The 12,488-nt window shown below is 37.2% G+C and overlaps 1 protein-coding gene across 13 annotated transcripts in view; it reads left to right on the top strand.

Annotated features, from left to right (window-relative positions):
- The window catches only part of ZNF148 (zinc finger protein 148), a 142,666-nt gene that overhangs the window by 55,565 nt on the left and 74,613 nt on the right, over positions 1-12,488 (top strand). For 7 of the 13 annotated variants that reach the window (XM_081302139.1, XM_081302137.1, XM_081302135.1 and 4 more), the window contains one exon: positions 8,369-8,717. The exons of the other annotated variants lie outside the window; for them this stretch is intronic. In XM_081302139.1, coding sequence (XP_081158265.1) covers positions 8,385-8,717 — 333 coding nt within the window. In that variant the 5' untranslated portion in view covers positions 8,369-8,384. The remainder of the gene's footprint in view (positions 1-8,368; positions 8,718-12,488) is intronic. 13 annotated transcript variants of the gene reach the window in all.

Genomic DNA, 12,488 nt, shown 5'->3' with positions numbered 1-12,488 from the left:
ATACTCCATTGTGTATAAATGCCACATTTTTTTTATCCATTCGTCTATTGAAGGGCATCTAGGTTGCTTCCACAGTCTTGCTATTGTGAATTGTGCTGCTATGAACATCGATGTAGCAGTGTCCCTGTAGCATGCTGTTTTTAGGTCTTTAGGGAATAGACCGAGAAGGGGAATAGCTGGATCAAATGGTGGTTCCATTCCCAGCTTTCCAAGAAATCTCCATACTGCTTTCCAAATTGGTTGCACCAATTTGCAGTCCCACCAGCAATGTACAAGTGTACCCTTTTCCCCACATCCTCGCCAGCACTTGTTGTTGTTTGACTTCATAATGGCTGCCAATCTTACTGGAGTGAGATGATATCTTAGGGTGGTTTTGATTTGCATTTCTCTGAATGCTAGCGATGGTGAGCATTTTTTCATGTACTTGTTGATTGATTGTATGTCCTCCTCTGAGAAGTGTCTGTTTAGGTCCTTGGCCCATTTGTTGATTGGGTTATTTGTTATCTTATTGTCTAATTTTTTGAGTTCTTTATATACTCTGGATATTAGGGCTCTAACTGAAGTGTGAGGAGTAAAGATTTGTTCCCATGATGTAGGCTCCCTATTTACCTCTCTTATTGTTTCTTTTGCTGAGAAAAAACTTTTTAGTTTGAGCAAGTCCCATTTGTTGATTCTAGATATTAATTCTTGTGCTATGGGTGTCCTATTGAGGAATTTGAAGCCCAACCCCACAGTATGTAGGTCGTAGCCAACTTTTTCTTCTATCAGATGCCTTGTCTCTGGTTTGATATCAAGCTCCTTGATCCATTTTGAGTTAACTTTTGTGCATGGCGAGAGAAAGGGATTCAGTTTCATTTTGTTGCATATGGATTTCCAGTTTTCCCAGCACCATTTGTTGAAGATGCTATCCTTCCTCCATTGCATGCTTTTAGTCCCTTTATCAAATATAAGAAAGTTGTAGTTTTGTGGGTTGGTTTCTGTGTCCTCTATTCTGTACCATTAGTCCACCCGCCTGTTTTGGTACCAATACCATGCTGTTTTTGTTACTATTGCTCTGTAGTGTAGTTTGAAGTCTGGTATCGCTATACCACCTGATTCACACTTCCTGCTTAGCATTGTTCTTGCTATTCTGGGTCTTTTATTTTTCCATATGAATTTCATGATTGCTTTCTCTATTTCTACAAGAAATACCATTGGGATTTTGATTGGCATTGCATTAAACCTATAGAGAACTTTTGGTAATATCGCCATTTTGATGATGTTAGTTCTGCCTATCCATGAACAGGGTATATTTTTCCATCTTCTAAGATCTTCTTCAATTTCTCTCTTTAGGGTTCTGTAGTTTTCATTGTATAAGTCTTTTACCTCTTTTGTTAGGTTGATTCCCAAGTATTTTATTATTTTTGAGGATATTGTGAATGGAGTGGTTGTCCTCATTTCCATTTCAGAGGGTTTGTCGCTGATATACAGGAATGCCTTTGATTTATGCGTGTTGATTTTATATCCTGCCACTTTGCTGAATTCATTGAATAGATTGAATAGATTACTCATTCCTTTGGTTTGGAGCTCTGTGCCTTCCTATATCCCAATGACTCTTAAGTTTGGTCTTTTAATGTTATCCCATATTTCTTGGATGTTCTGCTCATGGTTTCTTAACAGTCTTGCTGAGCTGTCTATGTTCTTTTCAAGTTGAAATACTTTGTCTTCATTGTCTGATGTCCTATCTTCTAAGTGTTCTACTCTGCTGGTAGTATTCTCAATTGAGTTTTTAAGTTGGTTTATTGCTTCCTGCCTTTCTAGTATTTCTGTTTGTTTGTTTTTTATAACCTCTATCTCCCTGTATAGTTGATCTTTTGCTTCCTGGATTTGTTTATGTATTTCATTGTTGAAGAGATCTTTCATTGTCTGATTTTGCTGTCTAATGTCTTCCTTGAGACTCCAGATCATCTGAAGCATATATCTCCTGAATTCTTTATCTGACATTCCATCTGCTGCAGATATTACCTTTTCTAACGTTGAGTTGACCTGCATTGCTTGTGGTCCTTTCTTTCCTTGTCTCTTCATACTGTTCGCGTTTCTTTCTGCTTACTGAGACTGTTGTGTTATTGAATTTTCCCCCTATATATTTGTATTACTCTTGTATAGTTGCAAAGTCTCCCGCGCAGGTGCTGGCAGGGGCTCTGCTCCTCCTCCAATTGGGGCACTGTGCCTACCTCATCGGCAGGCCGCTGGGCCTGTTCTGCTGGTTGGTAGCAGGTACGCCTACCTTGCAGGCGCGTGGGGCGGCTCTGCCACTCCCAGGTTGCTGGGCCTGACCTGCTGGTGGGTTGCAGGTCCGGCTACCTTGCAGGCGCGGGGGGAAGGCGCACACCTATTTGTATTTAGACAGTTACGCGAAATGGAGGACGTAATGCTTGGGATGAAAGTTGGGGGGAGGGGAAGGTAGGTGCTCTTGAAAAGAAAGAAGGAGAGGGAGATAGATAGCATAGAGGAGAATGGAAAGAGCAGTAAAACTTGGAAGGGGAGAGAGAGAGGGAAAAGGGAGAGAAAAAATTAAAATGAAATAGGAAATAAAATTAGGTCTTAGAGATCCATTTTCTTCTCTTCCCGTAGGCAAAGCTGTGCCCTCCCGGCTGAGTTTTGCCCTCAGTGTGTCAACAGCAATCCCTGTAAGGCGGTTCCTGGGAGTCTCTCAATCCTGTTGGTCCAGAGCCGTTTCACTTCTACGGCCCCTCCTCCCCTTCCTCCTGCCAGCCAGCCAGGTCCTGCTCACGGGAGGCAGTTCCCCAAGGATTTGGTTACACTTTCAGCCCCACCGAGTGCTCTATTTCCCTAACTACTGAGCACTCTCGCTGTCATTCATCTAAGCGCCAGTGCTGTGGAGCTGTGGTCTGGGAGTCAATTGTTTAATTTTTCCGGACCCCTTTGGTGGGCACACCTTCGGAATCTGGCAGTTAAGACCATTGGTGTCGCTGCTGGTGGTAATAGGAGTTGGGGGTCGAGGATCCCCTCTACTTCCCTCAGCCCCTACAGTCACAACCACACTGCTGCCGGTAGGAGGAGTTGGGGGTCTGGAGTGTCCTCTGTTTCCCTCCGCCCCCACCGTCACACCCTCTCAGTTCGCGGTTGGGGGATTTGGGGGTGGGGAGTCTTCTCTGCTTCCCTCTGCCCCTACAGTCACGCCCTCGTCACTGGCAGTAGGGGGAGTTGGGGGTGGAGAGTCCTTTGGCCCTTACGGTCACGCCCACGTAGAGATTTTGAAGTTTCCCGGTTGTTTGTATCTGTTGTGGGTGGGAGTCACACACCTGCTAAAGTAGATTCCGCTGGGAAGGAATCTCTTTGGCTGAACTTTCGGGACTTCCCCTCTCTGCTATGGCGGGCCCCTGGCTTCTTGCCAGAGTGTCCAAAGGGAGGGGTGGAACTGGCTTGTCTCTGGTCTGACACAATCTCTGGTTTTAGTTCCCAGTTCGCTATTTCGTAAAGGGTTGGTTAGATTCCCTTCACGCTGTCTGGGGGGGGGGCACGTTTGCCGGGTGGGCGGGGCTGTTAGTAGAGCCGGGAGGGCACGGGCTGTCTGCTGGGCCAGGCGGGGACACTTCTTGCTGCGCTGGGCCGCTGGGGGCTGCCTGTAGAGCCGGGCAGCTGCGGCCGTGTGGCTAAGATCCGGGCGGGCGGGGTGGCCGTTCGCTGAGCGAGAGCCGGGCCTCCCGGGACGGCGGGATTTCGGGTGCCGTCTGTGGGTTCGGGTGGGCCGTGCCGCTCGGGGCCGCTGGCCACTTTCTGAAGCGGCTAGTGGCCGCGGGGTTGTACCTCTGCACCCGCCGGGGGGCCGCCTGTAGAGCCGGGCAGCTGCGGCCGCGTGGCTACAAGCCTGGCAGGCGTGGTGGCCATTCGCAGAGCGAGAGCAGGGCCTCCCCGGGACGGCGGGATTTCGGGTGCCATCTGCGGGTTTGGGCGGGTCGCGCCGCTCTGGGCCGCCGGCCGCTTGCAGAAGCGGCTGGTGGCTGCGGGACTGGACCTCCGCTCCCGCGTGGCCGGCCAAGATCTACTTGTCTGGGACAAACTGACTCTTCTAATAAACCTACCAATTCCCGGCAGGTCCCCTCTTAACGGAATTTTGCTAGAAGTTCCTCAGTAGGTAGGCTGCCGCTGTTCCAATTGGTCTTTCTGATCCCGTTAATGTGGAGACATTGGAATCGCTGCTTCCTCGCCGGCGGCCATGTTGGATCCCCTTAAAACACATTTTAAAAAAACACTAATAAGTCTTTTATATTACCCACACCTGTTACCCTATTGTAAAATTAGAAAAGAAAAGGAAGTTCTGGGGGTGTAGCTCAATTTTAATTAAGAGTGTTTGTCTGATGTGTATGATGCCCTGGGTTTGATCAGCATCCTTATTAAAAAAACAACATGTTTTATATACACACACACACACATGCATAAAATATATAAAATGTATATTATATAAAAATACATGTACATAAGAATATGTACATATATTTGAATATAAGAATATAAATATGAGAATATATACATATATATTTATATTAAGATTTACATGGTTTGAAAAAAGAATAAAACAAAATATGAGGATTAGTCTTTTCCCTGCAGATTCTTTTCTTATTTCAGTTCCCAAATTCCATTGTTTCTTTGCAGGAAGAAAAAAAAATTTCTCCAGAATAACTATTGATCAGAGCTGTTTTTCTTTTAAAAAATTATGTAGCAAGGGTCTTACTGTCTATATAGATGTTGATTTTTTTCACCTGCTTTACATTGTATAACCAGCACATATGGCTAACCTCTTCTTTTTATGGTTGTATACATTCTGTTGTATGGTTGAATCATAATTATTGTAAAGAAGTCTCCTTATTAGTGGATGCTTTGATTGTTTCTGGTCTTTTGCTGTAAATGAGGGAGTTGCATCAAGTATCCTGGTTCATGTATATAAATAACTTTAGAGGATCATGTATATCTCTACCAGTGAAGTTGCTTGGTCAAGAGTACATGCAGTTTTTACTTTGTTATTTCTAAGCTCATTTTAAAAATTTGAGCAGTATTCATTAATATGAATCCTGTGTAAACATTGTAGTATTTTCTGATATTTCAGGGCATTTATCACAGAAATAATGTCCAGGCTATCCAATTTAACTCTAGATGTCTGGCTTAATTTGGGGTGACCATAGGATTAACAAATTATGGTTAAAAAGAAAGACAGATTCCTTTTGTTTTGCCCATGATCTGTTTTCAGAAAATTTGTTGAATCGGTCAAGTTTGTCTTCTACTTGGCAATGTTTCTATTTCCTTTTCAATTTACTTTCTTTTGTTTTGCTGTCTTCCTGTCCCAATTCCCTTACTCTTGTGTACTTTTATTCCCCACCCCCTTTTTCCCTCCAAAATACTGTCTATTCCCAGAGTACTTTTATTTCTTCAGTACTGATTATTTTAGATTTGTGTTAGGAACACAGGTAGTAAAAATTCATATTTTTAGGTGTAATAAAATGGGAATATAATTTTAAATAGTATGCATAATATTAGGTTACACTAAAGTTTTTAAAGTTGATGATCAAAAGTATTGAAGTTGAGGTCTATGCACGTAAGGAAATATAGAGCTTGGGGTAGTTAACAAATTAGGCTTCAAGTTTGAATTTTTTTTTTTTTTTTTTTGGTGCTGGGGATTTGTATGCAAGGCAAACACTCTACCAACTGAGCTATATCTCCAGCTCTTGAGTGTTTTTTAAAAAAACAAAACAAAACAAAACAAAAAATCAGAGTGTGCTCCTAGCTCAGTTGGTCTTTTAGTAACTTCTTTGACATCTCCCATATTCTCTAAATACTTATAAGTTTTTCAGAATAATGGTATGACTGTAGTAGCAACATACCAAAATAATGGTATGACTATAAATAAGAGTGGTGGGCCCTTGAATGTATAAGTTTATAAATAATTCAGGGACTTTCCACATTCTTTAAGAAAAAAGTAAATAGTTTAGAAAAGATTATAATTGATTTGCAAGGATTCCCAAAGAATTGGCTAGAGTAACCCAAGTTTAGCCTTAAAAGACATCCACTTAGTTGTAAGATTGTTAAAAAGCAGGGACAGGATATGGCTGAGGGAATTGGGATATTTGAAAAGAGCAATTATTTGGCAATATATTTAAAATCTTTGACTTTTAAGATTTTAAGTTTGTTACCTAAAGATTTTTAAAAGTAAAATCAGATGGTTGATCTTAACAGGGAAGGTAAGAAAAGCGAGTGTTAAGTATGCGTTTGTTTATTCTGCTGTTAATAAGGCTTTTTTTTTTTTTTTTTTTAAAGTAAAGGTTACTCCTTTGATGTTATCCTTAGTAAGTGAAGGAGTATTTTGGTTTCAGTAGTGGTTGGAATTTAACTTATTTATTTGACCTCTGGAAACCATGATTAAGGAAGTGATCTTCATGTGATTTAGTTGGGAAAGAGGTAGCTAAACTGAAATATAGTACATTTACTAATTGTAGCTCCTTCATATTAGGTAGTGAATGTTGTATTTACTTCTTGTAATCTTTTTTTTTTTTTTTTTTTTAAGAGAGAGGGAGAGAGAGAGAGAGAGAGAATTTTTTAATATTTATTTTTTAGTTATCGGCGGACACAACATCCCCGTTTTGTATGTGGTGCTGGGGATCGAACCCGGGCCGCACGCATGCCAGGCCAGCGCGCTACCGCTTGAGCCACATCCCCAGCCCCTTCTTGTAATCTTAATAATAGTAGTTTTTAAAAAGATTTCAGTCTTCTTTGAGATGAGATCTCTTTGGGTTTCCTAATAATTGTTATATTAGTCATTATAGTAATTAATGTTAATTAATTAATATTCATGAATTTATAGCTAAATTAGAAAAGCAGATTTAAAATATTGTCTCTCTTTTCTATAATAAGGTAATATAATTATTTTTATAGTATTTAATTCTTAATTTCTTATCACAATCTATTTAGTCCTTTTGCGACTTAAAATATACTAGTAATGACATTATTATTTCATTTTAACACATTTTATTTTTAATAATTAATACATTTAAAAACATTCATGAAAGTAATAATTTAGTGCAGAAAGAGATAAATGTAAATAAGAAAAAAAAGAATGTTCATCACCCTGTGGTAATGTTAATGTTGTTACCATTTTAGATAATCCTGTGTACATTTACACTCCCACCCACATACATTTGCATATATTCTCTTTAACACTTTAAGCTATTTCTCCAAGTCTTCAGATATTTTTCAGGAAAACTTTTTATTAACTGTATGAATTATTGTTCAGCTGCAACAAACTTCACCTTCTTATTGTAATAACTGAAAGAAAAGTGCAGGTATCACAGGTGTACATCTTGATATTTCAGAGTCTACCTGTGCAATCAGCCTTTCTTTCAAGAAAAAAAAAATCACTGTATCCCCAGAAGCTTTCCTTTCCTTCCTCCTATCAGCATTGTCCCTTCCCCTCTCAACAGGCACCCACTATTCTGGTTTTATTATTAAAAAAAAAAAAAAAAAAAAAAAAAAAAAACTACAGTAAAACCCACTCATTTGAAATATTTACTGATTTTTTTTTTTTTTTTTTTAAATTTCCTGAGTTGTGCATCTGGCAACCATCACTATAGTCCAGTTATAAAAAAATATGTTGAAACATTTTAACCTTTTTATTGAACACATAATGTATTTCTAGTTTTTTATTGTGATGATTATTGCTGCACTGCTTTTCTGTGTATGTGTTTGTAAATAAATTCCTAGTCATAGAATTATTGGTGTAAAAGGATATGCATTTTTGTAGCTTTGGTTATATACTCCTAAGTTGCCTTCGAAAATAATTGATCTAATTTATATTCCCTCTGTAGGTTACTTGTCTCTTTTTTTACTATCTCCATATTGAATGTATTTAAAAGTTTTTACCAGAGTGGTGAATACGGTACCATTGTTTTAGCATTGATATCTTTGATTACTACTATGACTATTTTTATATGATTGATGACTATTTTTAAGTTTTCTTTAATTTGCTTGAGAGTGTTCTCTGTCAAAAAAGGCCTTCTTGAATGTATCCTTTTCGACTTAAGACACTTTGATGCATTAAAGGATATGGATCCTTTAAAGTTGAAAATGCTTTCTCCCAATTTGCTTTATAGCAGAATCATTTTTCAATAATCAGGTAGATTAGAATTTTATGCCTTAATATAAAAATGTACTCAACTAGACTTTGGAAACCTATCTTGGTAATTTAAAAATTGTGAATTTCATGGATAAAAACTTTTCCTTCAAATGTGTACCTTTTATAACTTGAAATTTAAAAAAATGTCAATTAGTCGTATAAAACTAATTTATTATGCTTTGTTGCCAAACTTGGTCTTTCTAGGCAGTTATACTTAAGCATGAACATTGACGACAAACTGGAAGGATTGTTTCTTAAATGTGGCGGCATAGACGAAATGCAGTCTTCCAGGGCAATGGTTGTAATGGGTGGAGTGTCTGGCCAGTCTACTGTGTCTGGAGAACTGCAGGAGTCAGTACTTCAGGATCGAAGTATGCCACACCAAGAGATCCTTGCTGCTGATGAAGTGTTACAAGAAAGTGAAATGAGACAACAGGATATGATATCACACGATGAACTCATGGTTCATGAGGAGACAGTGAAAAATGATGAAGAACAGATGGAAGCACATGAAAGACTTCCTCAAGGACTTCAGTATGCACTTAATGTCCCTGTAAGTAATTAATTTATAAGACATTGAACTTATGGTTAAAAAGTATTAATTTTGTCTTAATATTGTGTTTTTGAAGAAATATCAGAAAATATTTAAAGGCTAAATAGTGTTCTTGAATACAGTCACTAAAATATTGGCAGAAATCATACTTGAAGGCAAAATTAAGTTTTCATATTACATAATTATAGAAATTTGTCTTTTCTATAACATTTCTTAGGATTATGTGTGTATTGAATTTTTAGTGCTTAATTTGTAAAGACATTTTAAATTCTATTTTTATTTTTAAAGAATAGGTTTAAATTGTTAAAAAAAAATGTTAAAAATTCCCACCTCTTTTTTTTTGAGGGTGGGTGGGTGAGTGGGTGTGGTAGTTCTAGTTTAATTTGAACCTAGGGCCTCAAGCATTCTAATAAGTATGCACTGTACTTACTGAGCTATACCCAGTTCCTTGCCTTCAACAACTTTTTGTGATACACCCCTATTCTGTGTCTTCTTTTCATTCTCTACTTGCTTAATATGTATCTTTTAAAAAATCATACCAGCCCTTCATTCTCTCTTACCCACCATAGACAATGGTTCAGCACCTAAGGTAGTCTTTTGTAGTCACTCATGTCTTTCTTGCCTTCTCTACTTTGATTCTTGCCCTATTCAGTAAAATCACCACCATAATGTAATTTTCATTTTTCTTTCTGTGGTTTTAAAACTGGGTTCCTTTCAGTTTATCTAATTCACTGTACCTTTGCTTTAGGATCTTTGTATATGCTGCTTGGACTATTCCCCTCAGCCATACCCTGTCCCTGTTTTTTTACTTAAGATCGTGCTTCAGTCATAATCATCCTGCCACTTCTATTGACCCTAGATTGAGCTCTGCCATAGGGACTTATGTTTACTTGTTCAGTGTCTGTCTATGTAATAGGCTTATATACTCTACAAGAGCAGAGGTTTCTTATTTTATACTCCGAGATGTTGCCACATAGGTTGAATGAATGGATAATTACTTATAATTATGTTAAAAAATGTGGGCTTGCCAACTTAGTCTATAGTAATACTTTTTCTACTTTTAGTCTGTTGATATCGTGTATTATATTAATTGATTTTCAAATGTTGAATCAATCTTGAATGTCTTGAATAAATTTCAAGTATAATTCTTTTTATACACTGTTGGGTTTGATTTGATAACATTTTTACGTTTCTGCTTATGAGAGGTGTTCATCTGTAGTTTCTTAGTAATGTCATTGTCTTGTTTTGATTTTAGGGTAGTGTTGGTTTCATAGAATGAATTAGCAGGTATTCTGCTTTTGTCTTCTGGAAGAGATTGTAAAGAACTGGCATAATTTCTTTAAATGTTTGGTGGAATTCATCAGCACACCCTTCTTTGCTTTGTACTTTCTGTTTCAGAAGGTTATAAATCATTGGTTAAATTTCTTTAATAGATTGTTTTATTTCTTGTGTGAATTTTATCAGATTGTCCAGATTGTCTTTTAAGGAATTGGTCCATTTCATCAAGGTTATCAAATTTGTGGTTATGAAGCTGCTCTTGGCATTCTTTTATTATGCTTTTAGTGTCTATGGAGTTTCCTTTCTTTCATTTCTGATATTTGTAATTTATATCTTCTCTTTTTTTAGCATGGCTACAGAGTTGGCTTTTTAATTACCATTTTTATCATTCTCAAATTTATAGTTCAGTAGTGTTAATTATATTCATAGTGTACCATAGCTCTCTACAAGTATTAATGGAGGAATCAAATCCAGGGCCTTAAACATGCTAGTAGGCAAATACTCAGCCATTGAGCATTTGCAAAGAACTTTATCTGGCAAAACCTGAAACTATTTGTTGAACAACTCCCCATTTTCCTTCTCCCCAGTATAGGTTTATAGATTTTATTGATGTTTTCAAAATATTTTGGTTTTTCTGTTTTTTTTTTAATTAATGTATTTCTGCTCAGAGTCTTATTATTTCTTAGGTTTACTGTGGTTTAAATTTTTTTTCTGTAGGGGGAAGTTTAGACTATTGATTTTAGATCTTTATTTTCTAATATATGTATTCAATCCTATAAACTTCCTTGGAATTACTTTTTTAGCTGTATCCCATTTGCATTTTTATTTTCATTTAGTTAAATATGTTTAACTTCTCATGAGATTTTTCTCTTTTCAACCGTTTATTACTTTGAAGTATATTGCTTGATCTCCAAGTCTTTTGGGGTATTTTCCAGTTTTTTTTCCTACCTTAATTCCATTATTGTCAGAATTATGAATAGTATGATTATTCTCCTTTTAAATTTAAGGTGTGTTTTATGATCCATGATGTGATCTATCTTGGTGAATGCCTGAGCTCCTTGATCTTTTTTTTTTTTTTTTTAAGAGAGATTGAGAAGAGAGAGAGAGAGAGAGAATTTTTAATATTTATTTTTTTAGTTTTCGGCAGACACAACATCTTTGTTGGTATGTGGTGCTGAGGATCGAACCCGGGCCGCACGCATACCAGGCGAGCACGCTACCGCTTAAGCCACATCCCCAGCCATCCTTGATCTTTTAGATAGTTCTATAGTGATCTTCCTATATGAGATGTATAACTTCTCACTCCCCTACTAAAACTTTTTCAGTGTTTCCTCAGTGCCAAACAGACAAAATGAACCTTTTTTTGGCGGGGGGCCATAAATGGAAAGAATCCTTATAATCAGGTCCTTTTTGTTTTGTTTTCCTTTCTTTTCCCCAATACTTGGGAATTGAACTCAGGGGTTACTTACTCAGCTACATTCCCAGCCTTTTTTATTTTTATTTTTTAAAGTCTTAAGATAGAGCGCTTTTTTGCTGCTGAGCCTGCCCTCTAACTTGCAATTCTCCTGCCTCAGCCTTCTGACTAGTTGGAATTATATTACACCACTGTATCTGACATATAGGTTCCTGCTTATCCAACTTATACAGTAGTTCAAATCTCCTCTCCTATATTTTATGCTTTAAGTGTATCAGGTTACTTTAATTGCTCACACTATGATATTATTCTGTTATTTTGAACACATAGTGTATGCCTGTACTATTCTTGTTTGGCATTCTATAGTTGTGTGCTTTCTCTTTTGCATGGTGGTCATTATGATACTAACTTGCTTTGACTATCTTTGCTTGCAGGACTCTTGTGAGTATGCAGTGTGCTTTAAGTTTTCTTTCCTATAGTCTGCCTTTAAATTTTATGTTTTTTAGTTCTTGGGCTACAATAGGCAGTTAGGTATTATTTTAGTGGAAAGATATATTTTATTTTATTTTTAATTTTTATTTTTTTAATGTTCTCTAATGAATTTATTGGCCTTTTATCTGTTGATTTGGGAGGGATGGCAAACATCCCTCCAAAATCATATATTATATTTTTAATTGAGAAAAAACTTAAAGGAAAATGCTGAGACCCTGTTTATAGTTCAGAATTTTGACAACTGCATAAACTTACATGATCTCCAATACATTAAGGTGTAGATGGGATGCATGATATGCAATCATCCTATAAGTTTTGTTTGTATTTCTTTGTAGTCAATGCCCTTCACAATTGTTAATGATTATTTCATCATAGATTATTGTTGTCCCTTGGGAACTTCCTGTAAATGGCATTATATGTAACTCTGGCTCCTTTTGCACAGCATTGTATTTTTATGGTTCATTTATGTTGGTTGAGTATCAGTAGTTTATTCTTTTTTCTTGTTGATTAGTGTCCTATTTTAATATTATGAAACTTGTTTACTCATTTTTCCTTATGGTTATTTTTGTTGTCTCTTACTTTTAATC

Source organism: Spermophilus citellus (assembly GCF_964194105.1).
Source record: "Spermophilus citellus genome assembly, chromosome: 7".
Taxonomy (NCBI): Eukaryota; Metazoa; Chordata; class Mammalia; order Rodentia; family Sciuridae; genus Spermophilus; species Spermophilus citellus.
This window is presented reverse-complemented; position numbering and strand designations above follow the sequence as displayed.